Raw genomic sequence first — 27,119 nt, 5'->3', positions numbered from 1 at the left:
TTTTCTGCATAGAGTTTTTAGTAATTTTTTTAAGTCAAGTTTGACTATGACATAATCTGGTGACATCCTTTTCATCATCATACTGCACTGCACTTGAAGTTACAAGCAGCGGCCAGGGTGGCTCCTGACGCACGTGGCTCTGCACGCTGACTCCTCACCTCTCGGGCGTAGAGGCTGCTGGTTTCTGTAGACACCGCAGGTGGTGCAGTGGACAGGTTCCTTCCAGCGAATGGAAGGGCACTGCAGGGGGACCTGTTTTCTCCCTATTCCTGCACAAATGAAGCAGTGTCACTAAATTGGTTGCGGGCCCCCAGAACACTTGCTGGTGCTAAAGTCCATCTCAGGGCAGAAGAGTGACCAGTTCAAGATAACGCTCTGCAAATGAGGCCCAATGTGACCTGGAAACACGCACACAGCTCCTCACGTGTGAGCCACACATGACGAGTCCCGCTTCAACAGAGCAAGTAAGATTAAGTATCTGTTGGGGCCGGTGCTGTAGCATAGTGGACTACGCTACCACCTGTGATGCTGGCATCCCCTATGGGCTACGGTTGCAACCCTGCCTGCTCCACTTCCAATCCAGCTCCCTTCTCATGCACCTTGGAAAGCATAAGAAGATGGCCCAAGAGCTTGGGCCCCTCAGAAACTCTTGGCTTCCCAGCCCTAGCTGTTGTAGCCTTTGGGGAGGGAACCAGTAGATGGAAAATCACTCTGTCTCTCCTTCTCTCTCTCTGTAACTCTGCCTTTCAAATAAATAAACAAACCTTAAAAAAAAAAAAGAGGAAATATCTGCATGAATTTTAAAGGTACAGAGCTAAGGAGTTACTGGTAAAGACTGAGCCCACGCTAAGGTGACTGGGATGTGAAACACCCCATTCTAAGCAGCAGTAACGGGCAGCTGGAAGCCAGAGGAGGTCTCGGAGTGCAGGAAGGAAGTGACCCACTTCCAGATTTCAGAAAGCGAATGGGAGGGGAGGCTGTGCAGAACGGGCATCTATGCTGACGCTGAGGAAGGGAGGCAAGGGACACAACACAATCAGCCCAGGAGATGAGGAACTGGTGGCTGGCTTGGCGCACAGACAGCTAGCAGGGACAAGAGCTGACCCAGAACAACACCTGAAGCCAAACAGGAACCAGGCAGCAGGAAGGCTCCTTCCCTAAGGGCAGGCTGACATTCCCTGCAGACCCCGGGCACAGCAGGGCAGCTACAATTAAGCTGAGTGTGCCCTCCAGGGTGGCTGAGCCCAAGGGAGAGAGGGTGGGAGGAAGGAGGAGGAGGAGGAGGAGGGAAATGAGAGAGGAGGAGGGGGCTGGGCAGAGGGAGAAAATGAGCTCTCATCAGGGCCAAAGAGTGAAACAAGGCACCTGTGTCACAGAGGAGCACATAGCCACCTGAGGAATCACGGCTCCTGTAGAGCTGTTGGCTGAGGGCAAGGACGTGGGCGGGGGCGGGGAAGCCCAAGAAGCCAGGGAGGCCCTCCAGGCCAAGAGAGTCAAAGGGGAAAGTGCAAACCGCAAGGGGAAGCGGATGAGCAACCTCCCAGGGCCGGTCATCTCCCGAGAGAACATCACCAAGCCCGAAGGGCAAGGTAGGCGCTCGCTCTTCCAGGGCCAAGTTAAGGTCTACTTGAAGAGGAGAGCAAGGTGGGATCCAAGGACCAGAAGCAAGTGGAAAAGCCCTGTCACAGGGCAGGATGTGCAGCCAGGCACCGACCAGGGGGCGGGTGGCAGACACCCCCTGAGTGCCTTGGCCCCACTCCCTGCCCAGTTCCCGACTCCAACAGAGGTGGAAGTGATAGTGCAAGTATTCAGGCTCCCGGCACTCAGGTGGGAGGCTGGGACACCCGCTGTCCCAATGCAGGCCCTTTGGACAAGGACCCAAAGGATGGGAAATCCCTCTGTGTCTCCCTCTCTGCCTTTCTAATGAATGAATGAGAAAGGCCTGAAAATGGGAACTAGACAGAAATCAGTGGATGCCTATAAATATCACGTACGTTCATCATGTTACAAACAATGTTAGCCCTCACACACATGAACGGGCATCACCCACTGTTACTACTTCACCCTTGGCCACACAGAGCCCTGGGAAGCCACGGGAGCTGGGATGACACAGGCGGGCCCTGAAGCCACAGGCAACTTTGAGTCCTGCTTCTGAAAATGACTGGCAGAAGAGCCCGCCACGAAGCCTCTATGCATCCTGTCTGCTCCCCTCTAGCACGGCAGGGATCCCACTGATTTTACAGAAAGCTCCCACAGCGAGAACGGGAGCAGAATCCAGTCTGCAGCCCTCAGCTCCACGCTCTTACCCAGTCCCCCGCCCTCTTCTCCTGCCCATGCGCTCAGGACAGCAGCCCTGGGGGAACTGCCAAAGGAGCAGCACTTCTACAGGAAGGCTCCCAGAGGCTCTCAGTGAGCCACAATAGAGATGCTGTCACACATACTGCTGGCCTCACAAGCAAACAGGGGTGCCAAGGGCAGGAAGAACAAGAGCTGTAAGCTAAACCCATCCCCACGCTGCCCTCGAGCCAGTGTCAGCGCCAGGAAGCACAGCCCTGGGGGAATGAGGGTCACCCTGACTCCACGCAATGACAGAGACTACAGGAGTCAGGCAAACTCAAGAGAGCATGTGTGGACCTAAGCCAGGCCTACGTGGAACAACGACCACCGACAATGACCACCACGACCTCCCTGAGGAAGGCTGAGTTCAATCGGACACTACCTTGAAGTGATTAGGCTAACAACAGGCAGTCCCAGGCTGAAGTCACAAGCACCTTGTTTGGACAGAAAGGCATCTTCAATGCAGGCCCTTGAGGATTGCCAAGAAATTGCGGAAATAACCCAGCTACAGAGTCAGAAGAAACAACACTAGGGGCCAGATGTCGCTCCCCCTCTTCGCGGAGGAACGACACTAGACCCTGCGCTGTTCTTTTGTCTGCTCGGCCCTTCCCGGGTTTGCTGCTGGTCCTTCCTGGGTTGGCTGCCGATCCCTCCACCTCCATGGAGGGGCGGCTCCCCCTGCCACTTTCCCCACTTCCGCGGGGGAGCGGCACACCGCTGGCCGACTCTCTCAGGGGCTGCTCAGATGTTATCCGGATGTTCCCCTTAGATGTTCCTGGTGCATGTTGTCTCTCTCCTCCTTTATAGTCCTCTTCCACCAATCCCAACTCTGCTACCCACACGCCGAGTACGCTGCTCTCCTCCAATCAGGAGCAGGTCCCACTGTTTATTGGTTGAACTGGAGGCAGCTGTGTAGAAGCTGTTTCTCCCTTCTCAGCGCCATATTGTGGGAGAGCAGATGCATAGAATAAGTCTTAATTCCAGTAACTTAGTCTAGTCCGAGTTGCTCCCCACAGCCAGAGTTGTGGCACAGCCCGGCGCGCCCCAGCTTGGGAAACCAGCAGCCCACTTCAGAGCACCAGTTCAAATCCTGGTTGATCCACTGCTCAGCCAGCTTCCTCCTAACACACCTGGGAAGGGAGCACAGGACGGCCCAGGCACTTGGGCCCCTGCCACCTAGGTAGGAATCCTGCATGGATCCAAGCTCCTGGCATCGGCTTCACCCAGGCCTGGCTGCTGTGGCTATTTGGGGAGATAACCAGCAGATGGAAAACCTCTCTGTCTCTGGCCTTCTCTCCTCCTCTACTGCCCTGCCTTTCACATAAATAAATATTAAAAAGATTTTTTAAAAATAAGAATAAACAACATTCAGTATATAAACTCTCCCGAATGCCCAAGGGATTCAGAGATTCAACTATGAAAAAGAAAAAAAAAGGAGGCACAGAAAAAACTGGACCAAGGCAAGTATAAAAGAAGATGGAAGAAAGAAAACCACAATTTGTGATTCTCACACCAAAGGACCAAACGCTCTTGAAAAGTTGCATGATCATATTTAGCAAAAAAAATTTTTAAGATTTATTTATTTGAAAGAGAGATGTGCAGAATCTGAGAAAGAGGTATGCTATATGCTGGTTCACTCCCCTAATAGCCACAACAGCTGGAGCTAATCTGATCCTAAGCCAGGAGCTTCTTCCGGGACTCCCACATTGGTGCAGGGGCCCAAGGACTTCAGCTATTCTCCAATGCTTTCCCAGGCCATAGCAGAGAGCTGGATGAGAAGTGGAGCAGCTAGGACTAGAACCAGTGCCCATATGGGATGCTGGTGCTGCAGACCGGAGATTTAACCTACTGCACCATCGTGCAAGGCCCACAAAACTTTCATTTTTAAAGATTTATTTACTTGAAAGGCAGAGAGAAGCAGAGAGAGAGAGAAGCAGAGAGAAAGAAAGAAAGAAAGAGAGAGAGAGAGAGAGAGAGAGAGTTATTTAGTTTTCCATCCACTGGTTCACTCCCCAAATGACCTCAACAGCCAGAACTGGGCTGATCAGAAGCCAGGAGCTTCTTCCAGATCTCTTATGTAGATGCAGGGCTCCAAGCACTGGGGCCGTCTTCCACTATTTTCCCAGGCCATTAGCAGAGAGCTGGATTGGAAGTGGAGCAGCTGGGCCTGGAACCAGAACCCATATGGGAATGCTGGCACCACAGTGCTGGCCCCTAGCAAAACGTTTTAAATTCTAATTTGTGTATGTACATTCCTTTGAATGATAAATTTTCTATAATAGAAAAGACAAATTTGAGAGGTAACTAAATGATTTTAGGATCTTTAAACTCTAACTTATGGGGCTAAAATAGTCAACACATTCCCCTCCAGGACTGAGGAACACCTGCTGTCTCTTATCTCTTCACTTCCAGAACTGCTCAGCAAGGAGAGAGAGCAGTGCCTCCCAGCAAGAGACACTGAAACTTGAAACCTTGCTAACCAACCAACCGTTAATGACTCCATCAGTCTCTGAACCCCAATTACTTGAGCTGTAAAATGGGCGTAAGATACAATCTACCCAGTGGCTACAGTGAATTTATGGGAGTTTGTATGTGTGTACAACAGCTCTTACTACAGGCAATGCATTTAGTACAGAGTAGCCAAAAGCAGCACCCTAGAAAGAGAATTTTTTCTTTTTTTTTTATTTCTTTGATTTTTTTTTATTTGACTGGTAGAGTTATCGAGAGAGAGAGAGAGAGAAAGAGAGAGAGAAAGGTCTTCCTTCCATTGGTTCACTCTCCAAACGGCTGCTACGGCCAGTGCTGTGCCAATCCGAAGCCAGGAGCCAGGTGCTTCCTCCTGGTCTCCCATGCGGATGCAGGGCCCAAGCACTTGGGCCATCCTCCACTGCCCTCCAGGGCCCCAGCAGGGAGCTGGTCTGGAAGAGGAGCAACTGGGACCAGAACTCGGTGCCCATATGGGATGCTGGCACCACAGGTGGAGGATTAACCAAGTGAGCCACGGTGCCGGGCCCAGAAGGAGAATATTAATGCAAGTGTATATTTGTAGGATACCTCCCATGCACCTGTCATGGTACCAGAATTTTTTGGGCCACAGAAAGATGCGTAATGACTCCTTGGTGTATCTAGCATGGTTGTTAATTTTACTGAGACGCCCCAGCAGTTTTATCAAGGACTGTTATCTTCATTGTAGAAAAAAGAAATTTGGAAATTAAGACTTGGACTGTGGCAGGTGTTTGGTGCAGCAGTTAAGACACCACTTGAGTTGCCCTATCTGGTATTAGAATACCTGGGTTCAAGTCCTGGCTTGGCATCTGATTCCAGCTTCCTGCTAATGTGCACCCGTGGAGAGGTAAAGGGTCAAGCAGGTGGCTCCCCGCCACGCATGTGGGAGCTACATGCAGTTCCAGTCTCCTGGCTTTGGCCTAGTCCAGCCCTGGCTGTGGTGGGGACTTGGGGATGAGAAATCTGTGTCTCTCTGCCTTTGATAAAAATAAAATAGCTCCCAAAACAAAAATCAAAAAGATGCAGCACCTCCCGCCCAACACACAGCTAGTGATGGAACAGGGACTAGAACTCGCATCCAGGACTGAAGCCTGCAGCTCTCGGCTTTGTTTCGGGGAGGAGCTTCGCATTCAGGTAAACACAAAGGGTGCAGCCGGTAGACTTTCTTTTCATTATTTCTGGCTCAAAAGCACAGAACTCTAAAAATAGTGGGTTTCATAACCATAGAACATAGCACAATACTGCTCAACTGCTCTCCCTGCCAAGTTACGGGCCTCTCAGTTTTTGTTCCTTTTTCTTTAAGAGGGAAAGTGACATTTCAATGGCGCTGACTAATGTCCACTCTGCAATGCATCTAAATTTTGTCATTTCTGGGTGCTACAGAAAGGCTACTGGCACTGGTTGGAATTCAGCCTGGTTTCTTTTCTGATGGGGGAATCTAATTACGTAATGACAACTCGATGAGACTTAACGGGGAGGCAGATTGGAGTCAAGGAAACAAGTACTCTCTAAAATGTTTTTACCTTCCCCCAAATGAACAGGGTGTGGTCACTCAGGAGGTTAAGGCTACCCCGTCTCCAACACCACTAGCTTATTCTACCACATAGGCCACAGACTGTGTTACGGGACAGGGAACAGCTGCACCTGTTAAGATACAGTAATTATTTTTCAACCCTGAAAATAACATCAAGAACTCTGAGTTTCAAACAGTGAAACACATTGAGACAATGTAACAAAGGCAGAAAAGTTACAGCTGAATTCTCTTTACAAGTGCTCTGGACTGTCAGGGAGTAAGAAAAAAATAGAAAAGGAAAAAAGGAAACTTTCTTGTGTAGGCCCAGCCTCTTGTAGCAATGATGTACGGCTATTCCATTCACCCCTACTTCACAATCGCTCCCCCGCCACAGGGAACCTGTTACCTTCAACAGCGGATGATGAATCAATTGTGTAGATTAAATAATTTAAAAATTAATAAGAACCTTAAAAAATCAGCAATCTCACTTCATAAGGAGAAAACACTCTTCCGTTCATTCTCAAATGAATCACACCTAAAACTGGAGCAGACTTCAGAAATGACTTCACCGTGCCCTCATTCTGCAGACGGGGAAATTCAGTGTTTACATCTCTCCTGGTCCCTAAGAGCAGCCTTTAGTAATTCATGGCCCATCTCGCGTTTCTCTGCCCAGTAGCACGTCGGGAAGGAGCGGACGGACAGCTGCAGACTTGCCACATTGAAATCACCCTCAAAGATTTGCTGAGTAACAACACCGGGGGCAGGAAGCAAAAGCCCCCGCACGGTTTGTGCTGGCCCCAGGGCTGGGCCGCCCCGGTGAGCGGCTTCCCACCGAAACCGCAGGTCATCCCGCAGACAGGACGCTGGCTACAAAGCAAAGTTCTGCAAACAAGAAAAACTAAAATCCCTGGCGTTCCGGAGATGTCGCTCGGAAGAAAGAAACACGTGGGGAAGAGGGCGGTGCGGTGCGAGCCACCGCGCGGATTTCTTCCCGCAGCGAGACGACCCGGGAAGGTCGGACTTCCAATCCCCACACGCCGGATCCGCGGGCGCACAGCCCTGGCGGCTGCGCCCGGGGCTCGGCAGAACCGGGGCTCCACGCCGTGCGGCCCCAGGTCACGCACAAGACCGGGGCTGCGGGGCCAGGTGTTGTTGGTTCCTACACAAACTATAGCAAAAAATTCTACCTCCACTTCCGGAATTCTCTGAACGTGACCTCGTGGCCCAGCGCCTCCGCAGGACCGCACCAAACCGGTGAGGAGCTCCAGGCCTGGGCGGCCGCTGGGACCCGGGCCTGCCCGGCTGGCTCCCTGCACGGCCGCAGCACTGGGCACGCCGCCCACCTGCCGCGCGCCCCGCACCTGCAGGGAGCCCAGCACGTGGCCGTGTGCCCTGCACCTGCCGCGCGCCCCGCACCTGCTCCGCGACCTCCGGGCCCAGCCCCCACCCATCCAGGCGCTCACCTGCCGCGCGCCCCCCACCTAGCCAAGCCCCGCACCTGCCCCGCTGCCTCCGGGCCCAGCCCCCACCTATCCAGGCGCTCACCTGCCGCGCGCCCCCCACCTAGCCAAGCCCCGCACCTGCCCCGCTGCCTCCGGGCCCAGCCCCCACCCATCCAGGCGCTCACCTGTGGCGTCCGCGGGCGCCAGGGCCGAGAAGGTGGCCGTCACGGGACGTCCCAGGTGCGGCGAGGGCCTGCTCCAGGGCCGGGGGGTCCCGGGCAGCAGGTAGGCGGGGTTGGACTTCCTGCGGATCGCCACCCGCCTGAAGTTGTAGCCGGCCTCGCCGCTCATCGCGCCCGCCCGCACCGCGGCGCCGCCCGGTCGCTCGCCGTCCTCCGGGCCGCGGTGAGGGCTGGGCAGGCTCCTCGGCGGCGCCTGGGCCCCGGGGGGCGTCGCCTGCATGCTTCGGGGGGCGCGGCAGGTGCCTCTTCGCCCCGGTCTTCCCGGGACACGCCGAGTCCTCCCCGAGCCGGGCGCCGCAGGCCAGTGGGCTCGGAGGCGGAGAGCTCAGGGAGCCCAGCCCGCTCGCGCCGCCGCCCTCGTCCGTGTAGGCAGCCAAGGACTCGCCGTGCCCAGCGAGAGCCCGGGGCGCCGCCCGGGAGCCGGCCCGCCCCGCCGCGCGGCGGGCCCTCCCATTGGCCGAGCGGAGCCGCGCGGTGCGCACCTGCGGCCGCTCACCTGCGGCGCTGGGGGCGGGGAGGCCACGCCCACCCTAGGGCCACGCCCCACCTGAAAGGTGGGGATGGTGCCGCCGCTGGGGACTGCCTCGGCCGACCGGCGTGCGTCTGTAGCGGCGAGCTCCCGCGCGTCCTGGAACTGCTCAGGGACGAGGAAACCCTGGCGGGAGCGACGCTGGGGACCGAGAGGGGGCCGTGCGCGGACGGCCGTGAAGCCCAAGGCGCCTGGAGCCCACCAGACCGCGTTTTCTCACAGCTTCTTCGCGGATGCGCTGTGGACTTGTGTCGGGGGTCACGCGTTTTGAACTCCTGCGAAATAGCACATGAAAGCAACCGCGTTTTACATCTGCAGCTGCAGGGAGGCCGCCCCCGGGGGCTCCTGCCTTGCTCGTGGGAGTGCAGGTTCGGGTCCGGGTCCCGGCTGCCCCGCTTCGGACGCAGCCTCCTGCCGAGGCGGACCCTGGAGGGGGCTCCGTGCCTGCTGGCTGTGGCCCACATCTTGGGGAATGGATCAGCGGTGATCTCTGCTGAGTTGGCTACTCCAGCAAGGACGAGGGGAAGCAGGGCCCCAGCGCCTGCTCTGAAAGCCCTGCGCGAGCCCAGTCCCCGGGGCGCTGCGGGAGGCGGCTCCCTGGCTGCCCCCCAGTGCGCACACCGCCCAAAAGACTTAAGCAGCTTTTGCTCTTTGAGGATTTATCATCTTCATATCGCTGTACTGCGCCCATCCTTTCTCTTTGCCGTGTTAATCGCAGTGTTATCTGCTGGGCCATAAAATTTAAATAATTTCCAATATAAATTAGTACCAAAACACTGACACCCCTGTAGGTATAAGTGACCTACAATTTAAACGCAAAGTTTTAGCAATATTAGATTGGGTGAAAAGATGGTGTTGCCATCATTGACAGGGTACCAGCAACCTAGCTTGAAGGGCGAACAGAATTAATTAATTACAGAATTAACCCTAACCCCCCCCCCACACACACACACGGTGAAATACTTTTCTCAGAACATGGTCACTTTTTTTAAACACTTTTTTAAGTTTTCATTTTATTGAAAAGGCAAGAGATAAAGTTCTTGTATCTCTCTACTGATTCAGTCCCCAAATGCCCACAACAGCTAGAACTGGGCTAGACCAAAGCCAGGGGCCCGCAACTGACCCAGATGTCCCATCCTGGGGTGGCAGGCACCCAACTGTTGGAGTCATCACCTGCTATTCCCAAGGCGCTCATCAGCAGGAAGCTGGAAATGGGGGTGCAGCTGGCACCCAAGCCTGGGCACTCAGGGGATACGGAAGTTCCAAGTGGTTCTGCCCATCTCTGCCAAATGCCAGCCCCCAAACTCTTCCTATAAGAAATGCAGTAAGAAGCTGTATAGGGCAAAAGGGTATCTTTCTACAGATATTTGGGGCAGCATTTTGTGTTTCTTCATTCACATATTTTAAAATCTTTATACACATTCCTAGTTCTTTCTTAGGACAAGTTCCTTTCATTTGCCCAAAACTTTGAGTCCCGGATCCTTTGCTTCTCATTCAGCTTCCTGCTAGCGTGCTCTGGAAAGGAGCAGATGATGGCTTCAGTGCTTGGGGCCTCGCCACCCTATGGGAGAACTGGATGGAGCTCCAGGCTCCTGGCTGCAGCCCTGCCCAGCCTTGACTTTGTGGGCATTTGGGAAGTGAACCAGTGGAATGGAAGAAATCTCTGTTATTCTGCCTCTGAGTGAAATAAATAAATGAACATTTTAAAAGTCCAGCCAGTAAGATATATTATTTGCTTTGATGCATCACTGGGTAGGAATTTACAGAAATGTCATTGAGGTAATTGATAAAGTATGAAGGAAGTTATGAATCATGCTGTCTGTGCTGGGGGCATGGGGGTGGACATACAGAAGGTAATTTCAAGAAGCCCTAATTAAAGAAACGCTACATTTACTTTATCAGAAACTTGGCAAACTGTAGGATATTTTGAGTTGGCATGCACCGAGATAGCTGGAGTTTTTTTGTGTAAGTGTGTGTAACTGGAAAAGTTCATGGAAAATAGAATTGTTTATTTTGTGCAAAACTACTTGAAATCTATGCAGCTTTTCCATAATACACATTTCCATAAACTTTTGATGACCTGCCATATGGTCTGGCCATGTATATATGCATATAGCTCCTGGAAGGCTTGCATAAATTTCAGGTGCCACCCGAGACTGTCATGGTACAAGTTTAGGCTTGTACTTAAATGGAACACTATTGCCCCTAAAAAGGTAGTGCTTTGTCATTTATCCTTTTTTTTTTTTTTTTTTTTTTTTGACAGGCAGAGTGGACAGTGAGAGAGAGAGAGAGAGAGAAAAGTCTTCTTTTGCCATTGGTTCACCCTCCAATGGCCACCGCGGCCAGTGTGCTGCAGCCGGCACACCACACTGATCCAATGGCAGGAGCCAGGTACTTATCCTGGTCTCCCATATGGTGCAGGGCCCAAGCACTTGGGCCATCCTCCACTGCACTCCCTGGCCACAGCAGAGAGCTGGCCTGGAAGAGGGGCAACTGGGACAGAATCCAGTGCCCCGACCGGGACTAGAACCCGGTGTGCTGGCACCGCAAGGCGGAGGATTAGCCTAGTGAGCCGCGGCACCGGCCTGTCATTTATCTTTTAAAAGTCATTTGGAAACCGGTAAGAAAGCAACTGCTCTCTAAAGCACCCAGTCCCCAGAATCGTGGCGCCTAAACTGCAGGAGATGGAGGCTGATCAGCTCTGTGGAAGAAGTCGACATGGAGGGAGGTCTGAGAGATGAGTTGGCCGGGCCTGGTGAGGAGGATGAGGATGAAGGGTTACCACAGGGAAGGAACTCAGGGCGAGAAAGAGAGCATGTATGCCAGAGAGGAACCCCACACTCTGGGTCCCCACCAAAATGCCCAGAAGTCCGAACTGAAGCCAGGTCTCCCATGTGGACCGCAGGGCCCTAACTACGTGAGTCGCCACCACCTGCTGTCGCCCAGGGTTTGCATTAACAGAAAGTTGCACTCAGGATTCAGACCTGATATGGGGACTCCCATATGGGATGCAGCATCTTAATGGCTGCATTGAAGGCCTACCCCAGTCACTGTTTGAGAAACAGAGCAGGTGTCTCCCAAACTTTGTGATGCAGCTCCTGTCCAGGAACAAAGAGTGGCTATGGCAGGGATAAGTGTCATGAGCCAGGCTCTGCTGTTACCAGGATCTGGAAACTACAAAGCTGACACAGCCGCCACCACCTCACTGGTATGATCATCAGTTATCACCCCGGCCCTGCTGATCTATATTTAAAACACAACCAGCTCTTGAGTGATTCGTTCAGCACCTTAGGCACTTTTTCCACCTGAAAATAGACTCAGCCATCAGCTCCTGTTTCCAACAGGTATCAGATGTGGACAAGACTTTAACTGTGCTCTGCTCTGTTGAGTGTCCTATGTCATGGCCACTTTGGAAGCCCAAGTACTGGTCAGTTAAGGGTTGCAAGTGCCCAGAGAATGCTGTCACTTCAGCACCCATTTGTTCCACATTCCTGTGTTGGGCACTCGGTGTAATTTTCCTCAACTGGTTGATCACGAAGGAATGTTTGCGATTCCACTGAGATATGCAGATGTGGCCGCCTTGTGAGCTGGGGGCAGGAAGGAGACTGTGGTACGAGAAGGCTCAGTGTCATCACAGGCAGCATTGTTACTGAGGGGCCACAGAACTGACACTCACACCACGCACTCGCCGGAGCTCATGTCGTTTTCACCACAGAAGAAACACGAGGTTAATTCCACTCCCTTGATCTGGTCTCACTTTCAGAGTTTTTTATTTAAAGATGTATGTTTGTATGTATTTGAAAGACAAAGAGTCTGTGCGACATATAGACAGAGATCTTCCATTTGCTGGTTCACTCCTCAAATATGCACTACAGCTCTGGCTGGGCCAGGCTGAAGCCAAGAGCCAGAATCTCCATGCAGGTCGGCCACGTGGATGGCAGTAAGTCATCACCCACTGTTCCTCGGGTGTATTAGCAGGGAGCTGGATCTGAAGCAGAGTAGCTGGGACTCTGATGTAACCTGCTGTGCCACAATGCCCACCCCTCACTTTCAGAGTTCTGATGAAGCGTCTGAGCTAGGATATGTGTGTGAAATGTGCAGACCGCATCTTTCTAGAAGCACAGAAAGGCAAGAGTTATGTGCACCCTGTATTCAACTGTGGACTTCGGAATATTCACCGTCCAGTAAAATATATTCTGAGGAGCATCTCGGAAAATTTGTTTTTGCCATCACAATCATTCCAGTCACAGACGTGCACATCCCATGATATCACACATGCTGGTAGGCTGCCATCATCCAATCCAGATAACCTCATTCCAGGTAAAGCATATTTCCACACATATCCTTTTCCTGATTTCATGTGTGTAGTTAAAATCACAAAACTGGAGCCAGCGCTGTAGCCATATGGGTACTGGTTCACGTCCCGGCTGCTCCACTTCCGATCCAGCTCCCTGCTAATGGCCCGGATAAAGCAGCAGAGAATGGCCCAAGTGCTTGGGCCCCTGCACCCACATGAGAGACCTGGAAGAAGCTCCTGGCTCCTGGCTTTGGCCTGGCACAGACCAAATGGTTGCAGCCATTTGGGGAGTGAACCAGTAGAGGGAAGGTCCTCCCCCCACCCTGCCACCCCATAACTCTTTCAAATAAATAAATTTAATAAATCACAAACTTGTAACTATATTTGAATTCAAGTCAGCTTTATTTTTGTACCTGCTAGGCAAAAGTAATTTTTCACAGGAACTAACTGGACTTCAGACAGGTAAGATTTTCATCATTTGACTTGTCTTTCATCTTTGTCTGACATTTATTAAGTAGGTACTGTACTTACCTCTGCACAGAATGTGATGAAATTCTTTCCCGTAACTTAAATACTTAGTAACGTGGCCTTTATTTTCTAATTAACTCATCCAGAATAAGGACAACTATTCATGTGAATAAAGTTGATTTTAAATGTATGCTGCTATTAATTCTACTGAAAGAGCCAAAGTTTACGGCTGGTTCTACACAAATCTAACAAAAACGGTAACACCCGACAAACAGCTAACGCAGTTAGCAACGTGATGGTCTCTTTCTTACCTTTGTATGAGGAAGCTTCTGGAAAAATATTTTACAAGATGCCCTTAATTTGATAGAAAATTTTGACGGAAGAGTATTTCAGGGATGAGAGAGCTGGAATTAAGGAACAGGGCGGGCGCATTTGGTGCGGTGGCTAAGGCATCACCAGGGATGCCTCCATCCCTTACCGTGGTGTCTTGGTTCAAGTCCAGTGCTGCTGTTGATCCCAGGTTCTTGCTGATGCATCCAGGAGGCAGTAGATGATGGGCCCAGCTGTTGGGTCCCTGCCACCCACAGCAGAGACTCAGATGGAGCTCCAGGCTCCTGTCCAGCTGTTGAAAGCATTTGGAGAATAAACCAGCAGACAGAAGTCCGCTGCCTTTCTCTCTCTCTCAGTGGTAATTGTTGTTTGATGATATTTCAAGATTTCTTAGAATTTTGAGAAAACGGAATATGTGTAGCTCAGTATTTTTAAAACCCACGCCAACCATGATGGGAAAAGAGCTTTTCTCGTGTCATTTTCCTAACGGGGCCCAACCCGAGCACCCCAATTTACCTGAGCACCGCCCCCCTATGCAAATCCAACACCATCTTTTTTCCATTGAACTTTCTTATTCCATAACAGTTTGATCATCTAACATACTTCGATGTTTATATCCCTGTTATATCTGGTTTTTTGTATGGCTGCTCCTTCTATGCTTACACACTTGATACAAACTTCAAAAACCACGAACCTTCTTGGTTTTTCCCCCCTCAATGTATCTTAAGCTCCTAGAGCACAAAATAAATAATTGCTGAACGAATGCAGGTATATGTGAATGGATGAATGTCATCCATGTCATTGTACAGGACTCCAACAGTCTGGACACTGAGGTACTAAAAAATAATAGCAACTACCAAAGGCGAAACAGTCTTTGAATGCCGTTATGTATTTCACTTAACCTTCGTAACAACCTTGCCCGGTAGGCTTCTTTATCCTCATTTTTAACATGAGACCAAAGTCAGAGTTCCTCAGTGCCAGGGCTAGAACAGGAACAAAACTCTCTGCTTTAAAAAATAGTCCAACCGACAGAGCCTACTTTGGAACAAATATTCCTCTGGAATTTGAGCTGCTATTTTTGGCTTCACTGGGAGATTTTTCAGAGCCATGTTTTTGTTTCTCTTTCATTTTTGAGTAGCTGATCTATTTCCATGGTTGACAAAGAAAAACAGCACACAAAGGCATCCACCTACCCCGGGACCTGGCTCCCACCGGCCCTCTCTCCACACCTTTTGCTGGGTTACAGAGAACCCTTTCTACCGGTCTACACTGGGGCTGTATCTAAGGCAAAAGAACAGAGCATCCTCATCTTTTTCCTTCCTTACATATACAGAAGTTCACTATACATGAAAGCCCGTATGTTCAAGGTCAGTGGGTCTCAGTAAGTAATTGCTCTTCCCTTTGATGTATTTGTAAGAAAAGTTGGTCTGAATCACTTATTAATCTTTGGCTAATAGCTCTTTTAAGGGAGGCAAATCTTCCTGTGACATTTGATTGATATTATTAATAATTGAGGACTTCAAAGGAAGTCGAAGGACGAAGGTGTCTGTAGTGTTCTTAAATCAGTTTTACTTTCATATGCACTAATTAAAAAGGCTACTGCTGCTATGTTGAAGAGTTATTTTTGAAAGATTTTTATAACCTCGGCACAACATGGCACATAAGTCAGAGTTCCTACCTTCTGAGTTGAAATGTTATGGCTGCACTGGATTATGGTAGGAATCCAAGATTCAACATCATAACTCTGATACACTGCCAATAATTTTCCTCCCCAAAGCTTGAACATATCATTTTCTTCTAAGCACAAAAATGGTGAAATCCATTCTGTGAAAATACAACCTAGTGTCTGGGTAGCTACTGTCAGTGGCACGATCCTCACTAGGTATTTGAGCATCTTCTGGGACAAACTGGGTTCTGAGACACAGGGACCCAGCAGCCACACATGTCCCTGTGCTTGGAAGGACCTCAGGTGTGGCTATTGATGCGCTGCGGTCACTCTCTTGAATTGTTTTTTCCTTCATTGTTTTATCTGAGGCAGAGACAGACAGACACACACATGGAGAGACCATTTTCATATTCTGCTTTACTTCCCAAATGCCTGCAGCAGTCCAGGCTGGGCCATGCCAAAGCCAGGAGCCAAAACCCAATCCAGGTCTCTCAGGTGGGTGGCAGGGACACAGGTACTTGAACATCACCTGCTGCCTCCCCAGGGTGCATCAGCAGAAAGCTGGACTCAGGATTAAACCCAGGTGGGGCAGGCAATGTGGCGTGGTGCGTTAATCCACCGCCTAGGATGCCTGCACAGGTCAGAGTGCCAGCTGCTCTGCTTCTGATCCAATTTCCTGCTACTGCATATCCTGGGAAGCGGCAGATGATGGTGCAATTATTCAGGTCCCTGCCGCCCATGAGGGATACCTGGATAGAAGCTCTTGGTTTCTATTTGCAGCAAGCCTGGCCGTTGCCTCCTTTGGGGAGTGAAGCAGCAGATGGAAGACTTGTCTGTCTCCCACCTCTGATGATCTGCCTTTTAAGTAAATAAATATTTTTAAAGAATAAAATAAAAACACTAGCTTTTGGAAGAACAAAAAGGAGAGATTTTTAGGAAAGCCTATATATCATTGGTTCTGGTGTTGTATTTGCATAACAGATAAGCAGGCAACTTTATGGGGATTGTTGGGTACCCATGATAGGTAAATTTGATTAGTTATAATGATGAGTTCAGTATCGGTTTCTTCTCATTACAACCCCAGTGACTCCATCTTCTGTCTGGTTCCTCCCCTCCCCCACCTAAGACAAAATCAACTCAAAGCCAACAGCTCCCCGGAGCAGCAGGATTTACTACAGGACGTATCTATAGGAGCAGGTAAATTAACCGCCCTCAAAGGCCTGAGACCTGGCTCTTCCTTTATAGGAAAGACAGCAACGACTTGTCCCCCAGAGTAGAGCACACACTGTGTTCTTCTTGCATTACTGTTGGCTTTCTCAGAGCAGGATTTTCGGGGTGCTGGCAAGTCCCCTGGAGGAATCCAGGTCAGAGGGTCCTCCTTTCGGAAGGGGTATGAATAGGACAGAGGGTGAGGGATAGCGCATGCTCTTTTAGGGGCCCTAGAAATGCTGTTGGAGCAGAGCACTTGGTGTTCAGTTCAAATAAGGTCTCACTTTGAATAAAAAAAATGTTCAGTTCATGGAGAAATTCATTTTCTGCTTTTTTCTAAGTATACATGAAAATGACATACACAGAACTTGCTCAAACTGGTAATAAGGTATCAGTGATGAAATGAACAAAAGATAACCGGTTTATTTACTGGAAAAAGTTAAGCATGACATCATATTCCATTGGGTGACATAAATCAAGATATAGGGATTGATATATTGGCTCCTCATTGTTTTATTAGCACCGGAGTGCCTTTTCCAACCATAGAGAGTATGATCAGGTACACAATACAAGCACATAGAGCAAATGGCTTCTGCCATGAGACACTTAGGATTGTCTATAATAAAAAAAGAAAATGAAGAAGACAAGCAATATTAAATCATAGGAATTCTTTGAATAAATGTATGTCTTTGAGAACATTTTCTTTGAAGTTAGGATATTTAGAAAGAATTAGCAACAAAAAAGCATCTTGGGTCAGTCTTTTAGTCATGTTTTCATGTGGTATTATTATTATTAGGTGGAAACTCTTCACATTACATAATCCCAAAGGGCGTAAGAATAAACCTGCAATTAAAGGTCAGATTAGCTGAATCAGTACAACGATCATACAGTATACAAATCAGGGTTGGCCACACATGATACAAATGTTAATATGAGAAAGAAATACAATACCAGAATCATGTTTGGTTCATCACATATGCATGATCACACAAATAAAAACACTGACTTGAATACCAAAGTGCCATAAAACATTTTCAAAGAAATGTTTAGTTGACTAACAGTCAACCCACTGAGTTTTAAATCTGTGGCAATAATGTTAAAATGGTTATCTCTCCTTGAAGATATGTAGCACAATCACATCCACGAAGCCCATGATTCATTCTGTATCTCCGTGATCAGTGAAAGACAATTTTCCTACAAAATGATGACACTTCCCTTTACTTGACAGCTCCATGATCTGTGTTTGAAAACGACTGTTTAAAAAGAAAAACATGTTCCCACTAAGAAGCATCAGATTAGCTTCTCCATGTTTTCATCGGAGAACCCTAATGATCAGAGAATCATTCTCAAAGAAGTTCAAATGAAAATGTGCTCTCAGTTAACGGTCTACAGTAACTAAACTCCTTTCAGAGACATAACCTGGCTCAGCAGTGTAGCCAGGCTTCAGTTAAAACAGGGCAAATTTCCACTAACCCCAGAGGAAAGGGATGAATATACACTGAGGCCTGGAACCATGCATTTCAGTACAGAAACGAGAGCAGACAGAGGGAAGCATCTCCTGACATCCCTAACGGAGAGATCACAAGAGAAATGAGTTCTGTAGCGTGTTTTCTGAATACAGGAAAGCTTCCATGATGTGAAATAACTCACGCAAACACTTTACCGCATACCTCTATGCTCTCCAGCCCTTGCACTAAAGCAGTCTAAGTGCTCCTCTTAAACAGAATATGTTTCTGTAAAATCCTCAACTGGAGAACCTAGCTGAAGCTAAAACATTAGTTCAATTACATTTGGAGTAGTAAAGAAAAAAGAGAGGTCCCGTGGAAATCTTTCTGGTGTCAACACAGTAGAATCAGGCTACAGATACAACTCCTCAGGGACTATGGCAGTTAAAATTGCCACTGGAATAAAGATGAACTCAACTGCTGACACGACTCATCTGGGAGCATTACTGCAGATGGTGGAAAAGGTCGCTCGGGAGCTAGATTGGTCTTGTGTGTCCATAGAAATTGATGTCAAACTAAAAAACTGTTCCGATCAGCACTGATCAGAAGTTACGTTTGCCTTGCTCAAACACACGTTCTTGAAACTCTTCGCAATCTCCAAATACAAGCTTCACTTTAAATCACTCTGGCTTATAAACAGAGAACTGGAGAGTCAACCTTTTAAAATTATGACCTTTACCTAAGAGTTTCTTTCCAGCCTAGTCCTACTGGACATCTACAAGATCAAAGCTTGTGTGGCATCCCTGGGTGGAGCCAGCTGTTCCTCAGTGGAAAACCACAGGTTTCCCCTGGGGGTCTTTCTGAGGCAGATTCTATCTTTTGGCATGACAATTATATGTTACATTTGCATTTCATTTCTCCTTTTTCAAGTTTTGTAATTTCTGCCTGAAAACAGTACAGGATTTTAAACAGCAGATTAAGAAATTTCCACATCCTTAGTTTACTGGACCAATGTGTCGTACTTGTGTGATACAGAATTTATCTTTTATAGGGTATTCTCCACAGCACGGAGAAAGCCAGTGTTGTAGAGTGAAGATCCTTTTGAGAAAAGATAAAATTTGAGAAGCATTTCCTCCACCTAAGGGGTTGCATACCTTCTATTTCTGGACTAGTCCCAAGAAATTTGGGTTTCTAGACTTTGACAATTGAGTTTTTTTTTTTTTTAATAGCAAAATCACTACATTCTGGACAACTCTGAAAATATTATGAAATATAGCTGCAAAAAATCAACTTTTTTTGAACCATGTATCTTGCAAAAATTAAGATTGCTATCCTACTGTCAAAGGATAAACTCTTTTATGACTAGCCAGTAAAACTTCAATGTATCTTAAATTTTAAAATAAAAGGATCACAAGATCATGGACTCCCAGAATTGTACTATTTTAAGATATCTTAGCACTTACTGCTTACTAAATACCAAATACTCAACTTAAAACCTTCCTTTTGGTTATGGACTTCAATGATTAACTTTCCATTCCTACATATCTTTTTCCTAGAGTTAATGTAAATCCTACACACGAAGCCTTTCTTACTCTGTTCTCAGAGGTGATACCTTTGGCTCGTACGCATCACTTATTCAATTCTCTTTTCTTGAAGCTCACTGCTGTACCTTTTCTTGTTAGGCTAAGCAGAGTGTAATTTCTCAACAGGTCCTTTCCCAATCATTGAATGACTTGGTGTTCTCAGTTCCCCAAATCCCTTTCACTGCAGTCTAGAACTGGATCCTCAAAGGGGTCTGGAGAATCCGGAGTTCACTGCGGTTAAACCAAGGTCCGTCACGCTCCAGGCCACAGCAGGTGACTGGTCCCTTCTAGTTCCATTTAAGAAAAGCGTTCTGCATAGGAGCTATTCTTTTCAGTATTATAATTGTGCTTACTTTAAAAAACTACCTGATTCCTTAGCTAACCACGAGTTACTTTTAACCTGCGTTCATTGTGTCTGCCCGGTTAGCCGGTAATTCAGTCTTGGTTCTACAGTCTGCATTTCTTCCCGGGGGATGTCTCCAATTAGTCTGAGGTTCACTGCTTCTGATTTCCACTAGTTCTTCTGTTTTACAGTTTCCTTTTGAATCCTGATGTTACCTTTGCAGGTACTGATTTTGGTCACTACCACACAGATCTATTCACTTGAAAGGTTTATAAACAAACACAGCTCCCACTCTGTTTTAGCTACTAACTGACGCCACAATGGAAATGCATGGTATCTTGTCTTCCTGCGTAGGCACTGTCACCCACTTTTGTGCTGAAAATGAGAACTGTATTGCCACGTTTCTGGATCTTCTTGGCGAAGTTTTGCTAAACTTAAGATTTTCAGAAAACTAAAGCATTTCCCATTCCGTGAAGATCTGAGATAACACCAGACCATACTAGACTTAATGGTAAGTTTTGCACTGGAAGAAATGAAAGGTTCTGTAACGACCTGGCTTTTTGTGGGGCCGCCGATCCACAGTAAGGGAACAGGAGCACGACAGCCTACTGAGGACGGGCCGACAGCCCTGCAGGCCCACGGAACAACACTGACAGGATGTTCTGAGGTACTTCTCAAAAAGGCATGTTCTCCCTCAGGCACCACGAGTTTTTATTAAAAGTCAACCTAGCAGCTACGTCCCTTCTCAGGTCTAAACACATGGTGCTTGAAAAAGGAAAAAAGAAAAAGAAACAGCGCAGACAGGGGCAAGCTTTCCCGAGCGGGGCTCGGGCTCGGGCCGCACCGTCTCGCGGGCGGGTACGGGGCCGGCGGCAGCAGGGCAGTGCAGGCAGCACAGAGCAGGCAGCCGGGCTGCGGGGAGCAGCACGGGACGGAGACTGGTTTTGTTTCTGTTTCTGCTCGTTCGCCTGAATCCCTGTTTGCGTGAAGTTCTCAACTGCTTCCTCCCAGCTGCACTCCTGTAACTGCAGCACTTCTTGGTTGCTTTGGTAACAGTGACCAGCACTTAGCGGACCTGTGGCTGATCCGAGTCGCCTGTCCAGTGCTTTCCAACTTACCCTTGGCCTCCTGGGGCCACCTACCCCGGTAAGCCCACGCCCTACTGTTGGGTCTACAGTGTTAACTCCCCTGTGTGAACAGTCAGGATGGTTTTGCGTTTCCAAGAGAAGTTACGTGGAAAGTGGTAAAACCTTTATGGTTCTAAATATGTTAAGGCAACCGGAAAGCAAGCACTCAGCACGAGCAGCCACTGTGGGAAGCCCTTGAGAGTTAAGGAGCCCGAAAGTGTTAGGCCTTTCAGCGCAACAAGCCGCCTTCCTTGTCTGTCGGTTATGAGCAAAATAAACTTCATTATGAAAAGCCACTGCCTTAAACCGAGTCACACACGCACCCAGCAGAATCTGTGAACGCATCAGGAACAGCTATTATTTCAATACAACAGGAGGGCTGTAGGCACCTGAGTGTTTGTCAAAGGTAGACAGTGAGCTAAGGTTTATTATCTCTTCTTTTTGGCAAGGAAGATTCACTATGAAAAAAATATAACAAAACATACCATTTGAATCAAGATCTGAACACTTTCTGGGTAAACTAATCAGTCAACGGCTAACTTGTATCTACCTATCTGTGTATGTTTGCATCTATACTTGATAATTTTTAGCAGGAAAGATTCATGGTAGAACCCTAAATTTGGGAGTATGGGAGGAGTAAAAAAAATTCAGGTCACTAACTACACCATGTTTTCCCTTCAAGTTCTTTAGCCTTCTTTGACATTCAGACACACACACACGCACACACACACACACACACACACAGGGGCAGCACCAATACATCTACTCAATTGCATTAAAAATCAAATTGAAAACTCGAATAAGTCAATGAATCATAACTTAGTCTCTCTCTTAGATTTACTTAATAATGTTCAGTGAAGAACTCTAGTTTAAAATAAAAAAAAAACCAGCAGTTAATGAGCTACTGATTAGGAAATAAGTGCACAAACGACATCAGCGTAGCAGCAAAACACAGGTACTGTTACCATTCGGATGCACCTCCCTTCTCATCTTGTGCAAGAACACGGACCCCCACCCAGCCAATTCCAGGTTCAAGCTAACTCAAAACTCAGACATAACTGAGTAGATGATGCTTCCTTGAAAATGAATGAATTAAATTCACCTCTCGCCGAAGTTATTTTTATAGACATAAAACATAGAGCAGAGAAAGTACAAAATAAATATGCAAGATGAAAGCTACTGGAATCAACTTCTACAGCCGAATCTGGAGTGAGGAAAGATGACGTCCCAGTACAGGCATACAACGTGGTCGCGGGTCTCTCTCATGCTATGGAGGCCAAGTCAGCAGTCTGACATAGGTGTTTCCTGCGTCCTACTTGCATTTTGTCTTGTAACTGAACTGTATTCATTCGATGGCAGAAGTGTACGTGTGACCTAGGGAAACCACGAGATCTTGTCACTCCAGGGTCTCTGCTTCGGCTCAACCTTCTCCGTCTTCCACGCGATGGGCGTCCATCCAATCACACGTCCAACAAGTGAGAAGCAGCTATCCGCTGGACCGTGGGCAGTGTCCCGCGTGTGGCCACCAGGCTTTCACCCCAGGTGCTCGTCCACGGGAGATGCAGACTAGGGGTAAGGAGGCTTGGACAGACAGTGGAGGGGGGCGCACTGGGAGCTGCCCGGCGGCTGCTCCTCGGGGACGGCTGCATCAGGACTGGAAAGGAGAAACAAAGCCGTGAGTGAGGAGCCAGCGGCCAGACACGCCTGCAAGGTTCAGACAGTTACAGTCGCGCCAAGTTCAGCGACACGACTGGAAATTCTGCCGAAAGCACGGTCCCCGTCTAAAGCATGCCGGGACACCTGCGGCACTGCAAAACCAGACACTGGAAACAAAACTGGTGCACGAGGTGTAGCAATTAGCTTGCCCGTGTCCCCCACCTGCGGGGACACAGAGCCAGGACACCGGATCTGACTCCAGCTTCCTGCTAATGCAGATCCTGGAGGCGGTGGTGACGGTTCAAGTCCTAGGGTGCCTGCCACGCATGTGGGAAACCTGGATTGAACTCCAGTTCTGAGCTTCGGCCTTGCCCAGCCTGGGGACTTGTAGGCAGCTGGGGTATAAACTGGCCGATGGGAGCATTCTGTCTTTCTGCCTACCAAACAAATCAGTAACAACAATAAATAACAACAATAAATAACAACAATAAATAACAACAATAAATAAAAAGCTCTAAGAAGAAACATGAAATGTGTTAGGGAAGAGCCCTACGAATGCTCCCCCGGAAGCTGCTCTTCCTGACAAAGACGTCTGATGCAGTAAGTGTAGGACTGAGACACTACATTCCTTTTTATTTTTGACAGGCAGAGTGGACAGTGAGAGAGAGAGACAGAGAGGTCGGTCTTCCTTTGCCGTTGGTTCACCCTCCATGGCCACCGCGGCTGGCGCACCGCGCTGATCCGATGGCAGGAGCCAGGTACTTCTCCTGGTCTCCCATGGGGTGCAGGGCCCAAGCACTTGGGCCATCCTCCACTGCACTCCCGGGCCACAGCAGAGAGCTGGCCTGGAAGAGGGGCAACCGGGACAGAATCCGGCGCCCCGACCGGGACTAGAACCCGGTGTGCCGGCGCCGCAGGCAGAGGATTAGCCTAGTGAGCCGTGGTGCCGGCCGGCCGAGATGCTACATTTCTAATGGGCTCCCGCAGATGCTGCCAGTGCCCCAGAGATGGGAGGACTCCAGTTCTCTGCCTCGTCCAGATTCTGCAGAACACTCAACTTCCTGTGGAAGGCAGGTGCTCCCTGCTGGGCTTTTTCTTCTAAGATTTTATTTGTTTATTTCAGATGCAGAGTTACAGAGAGAGGGGGCTTCCATCCACTGGTTCACTCCCCAAATGGCCACAACAGCCACTGTGCTGGCCCCTCCCTGCTTATTTCCGCTTGGTGGTGTAAAAGTGACTGAAGGGGGATAGGTGGTGCAGTGTATTAAGCTGCCACCTGCAGTGCTGGCATCCCACATGGGCGCTGGTTCAAGTCCCAGCTGCTCCGCTTCTAATCCAGCTCCCTGATAATGGCTTGGGAAAGCAGCGGAAGATGGCCCAAGTGCTCGGGCCTGTGCATCTATGTGAGAGATATGGATGAAGCTCCTGGCTCATGGCTTTCGCCTGACCCAGCCCAGATTTATTTATTTAGTAAATAAACAGAGTTATTGAGAGAGAAGGAGAAACAAAGAGAGGGAGATCTTCCAACCACTGGTTCACTCTCCAAATGGCTGCAATAGCTAGGGCTGGGCCAGGCTAAAGCCTAGAATTTCACCCAGGTCATCCATGTGGGTACAGGAGCCCAAGCACTTGGGTCACCTTATTCTGCTTTGCCAGGCACATTAGCAGGGAGCTGGCTCGGAAGTGGAGCAGCTGGCACACAAACTTGCACCCAAAGAAGATGCCAGTGTTACAAGAGGAGGCTTAACCCACTAGGCAAAAATGCCAGCCGCAAGCCTCCATTTTAAATTTTACTTATTTGAGAGGCAAAGAGATAGAGAGAGGAACAGACAAAGCAAGAGAGTGCCCATCCACTGATTCACTTCTCAAATGCCCACACCTGCCAGGCTGAGGCCAGGCTGAGGCAGGATGCTGGGAGCCTCATCAGGGACTGCCCTGTGAGTGGCGTGGACCATGTATGTGCGCCGTCCCCTGCTCCCTCCCCAGGTGCACATTAACAGGAAGCTGGAATCCAGAGCCAGAGCTAAGAACGGAACATAGGTGCTCCATTCGGGATGCAGATGTCTTAGCCACCAGGCCAAAGGTCCACCCCGAGAGCCTCCAGCTTACATGTATCACACTCAGGCTCCGGAGGGTCTTCATAACTAATGCTGATGATGAGGGAGAAAATCATTGAGTTCCCTAGGACAACACTACACATCTGGATTCAGACAACACTACACATCTGGATTCAGATTATTTTAAATGCGACTAGAGGTGAGGAAATCCCCCATGAAGATTTTTTTTTTATTGAAAAACATTTTTTAAAAATATTTATTTATTTGAAAGGCGGGGGTGGGAGGGAGAGAGAAAATGAGAATCTGAATCTCCCATGCGCTGGTTCACTCCCCAAATGGCCGCAACTGTCAGGGCTAAGTCAGGCTGAAGCCAGGAGCCTGGAACTCCACCCAAGTCTCCCACGTGGGTGCTGGGGTCCCAGGGCTTGGCTCATCTTCTACTGCTTTCCCATAGCAGAGAGCTGGATGGGAAGAGGAGCAGCCGGGTCTCAAATCGGCGCCCACATGGGATGCGCACTTGAGGCCAGGGCGTTAACCTGCTGCACCACAGCTCTGGCCCCTTCCCCTGCCTTTCAAATAAATAAAAATCTATTTTTTTTTTTTTTGACAGGCAGAGTGGACAGTGAGAGAGAGAGACAGAGAGAAAGGTCTTCCTTTTGCCGTTGGTTCACCCTCCAATGGCCGCCGTGGCCGGCGCGCTGCGGCCGGCGCACCGCGCTGATCCGATGGCAGGAGCCAGGAGCCAGGTGCTTTTCCTGGTCTCCCATGGGGTGCAGGGCCCAAGCACCTGGGCCATCCTCCACTGCACTCCCGGGCCACAGCAGAGGGCTGGCCTGGAAGAGGGGCAACCGGGACAGAATCCGGCGCCCCGACCGGGACTAGAACCCGGTGTGCCGGCGCCGCTAGGCGGAGGATTAGCCTAGTGAGCCGCGGCGCCGGCCCAAAAATCTATTTTTTTAAAAAATAAAGGATTAACATGAAAATGCTGCAAGGTTTTGTCATTTAAAAAGTCACAGACACTAAGGTTAAAGCCCTGACCTGCAGCACTGGCCTCCCATATGGGCGCCGGTTTGAGTCCTCTTCTAATCCAGCTCCCTGCCAACGTGCCTGAAAAAGCAGCAGAGGATGACCCAAGTTCTTGGGCCCCTGCACCCACATGGGAGACCTAGAAGAAGCCCTGGGCTCCTGGTTTCAGTCTGCCCCAGCCCTGGCCACTGTGGCCATTTTGGGGAGTGAACCAGCAGATGGAAGATCTCTCTTTCTCTGTTTCTACCTCTCTCTAGAACTCTTTTTCAAATAAATAAAATAAATATTTTTTAAAAAAGAATTTAAAAAAAGTAAATAAATAAGGGGTGGCACCGAGGTGTAGTTGGTTAAGCTGCTGTCTACAATGCTGGCATCCCATGTGGTCACCAGTTCAAGTCCCAGCTGCTCCACTTCTGATCCAGCTCTCTGCTATGGCCTGGGAAAGCAGTAGACGACAGCCCAAGTGCTTGGGTCCCTGCTCCCAGGTGGGAGACCCAGAAGAAGCTCCTGGCTCCTGGCTTTGGCGTGGCCCAGCCTTGGCTGTTGGGGCTATTTGTGGAGTGAATCAATGGGTGGCAGGTCTCTTTCTTCTCTCCCTCTCTCTGTAGCTCTGCTTTTCAAATAAAATAAATATTTTTATAAAAAAGGCAAATCAATAATATTTCAAAGAAAAGAAAAGAAGGTACCCCTGAGTCTCTTGCGGCTGGGTGGCTGGGAAGCCAGGGGAGCTTCACCACAAACTCCCCCAGTCTATGAATCTGCAGGACTTCAGTTACGGCCAGCGTGGTGGAGTGGGCACTTTGTGCAGGGTGCACTCTGCTGACCTCATGTAGTTCAGTACTCGGATTCTCTCTGTTTCTTTTTCTACCTCATAGGGGTGGAAGAGGAGTTTTTGTTTGTTTGTTTGTTTGTTTGAAAGGCGGAGCAACAGAAAGAAGGGGGGTGGGTGGGTGGATATTTTCTGTTCAGTGGTTCACTCTCAAAATGCCTTTCACAGCTGGGATTGAACCAGGCAAAGGCAGAGGCCAGGAGCTCCATCTGTTTGTGACATGGGTGGCAGGGACCCAAGTACTTGGGTCATTATCTGCTGCCTCCCAGGGGCATTAGCAGGAAGCTGGATGGGAAGTGGAGCAGCCCAGCCTTGAACCAGGCACTGTGATATGGGATGCAAGAACTCAAGTGGCAGCTTACCCTGACGCTACAACACCCACCCCTCAAGGCTGTTCTTGATAAAGGAGGACAAAGGTTCCAGCTTGACCGTCTGGCAGGTGTCCCCGGAGCCAAGACGCAGGTGGTGGCTTGCCAGACCCAACACCTTGGCTTTATGTCATTAGTGATGATTTA

General features: G+C 49.2%; 2 protein-coding genes across 11 annotated transcripts in view; both read right to left on the bottom strand.

Moving 5' to 3' along the window:
- FGD4 (FYVE, RhoGEF and PH domain containing 4) overlaps positions 1-8,409 on the bottom strand; it is a 218,540-nt gene extending 210,131 nt beyond the window's left edge. The window contains exon 1 of one of the 2 annotated variants that reach the window (XM_051850918.3): positions 7,983-8,409. In XM_051850918.3, the coding sequence (XP_051706878.3) occupies positions 7,983-8,259 (277 nt within the window). In that variant the 5' untranslated portion in view covers positions 8,260-8,409. Of the gene's footprint in view, positions 1-7,542; positions 7,737-7,982 lie in introns of those variants that run through there. The other variant, XM_089303980.1, reaches the window with a different exon arrangement.
- Positions 8,410-16,936: 8,527 nt separating this feature from the next.
- Positions 16,937-27,119, bottom strand: part of BICD1 (BICD cargo adaptor 1) — a 215,956-nt gene continuing 205,773 nt past the window's right edge. For 5 of the 9 annotated variants that reach the window (XM_089303972.1, XM_089303971.1, XM_089303973.1 and 2 more), the window contains one exon: positions 16,937-22,690. In XM_089303972.1, the coding sequence (XP_089160098.1) occupies positions 22,603-22,690 (88 nt within the window). In that variant the 3' untranslated portion in view covers positions 16,937-22,602. The remainder of the gene's footprint in view (positions 22,691-27,119) is intronic. The other 4 variants (XR_016213039.1, XM_089303977.1, XR_016213040.1 and 1 more) reach the window with 3 other exon arrangements.

Source organism: Oryctolagus cuniculus, chromosome 9 (assembly GCF_051225735.1).
Source record: "Oryctolagus cuniculus isolate XC-2025 breed Fujian yellow rabbit chromosome 9, ASM5122573v1, whole genome shotgun sequence".
Taxonomy (NCBI): domain Eukaryota; kingdom Metazoa; phylum Chordata; class Mammalia; order Lagomorpha; family Leporidae; genus Oryctolagus; species Oryctolagus cuniculus.
The sequence above is the reverse complement of the archived record's forward strand: the minus strand, read 5'-3'. Positions and strand labels throughout refer to the sequence as shown.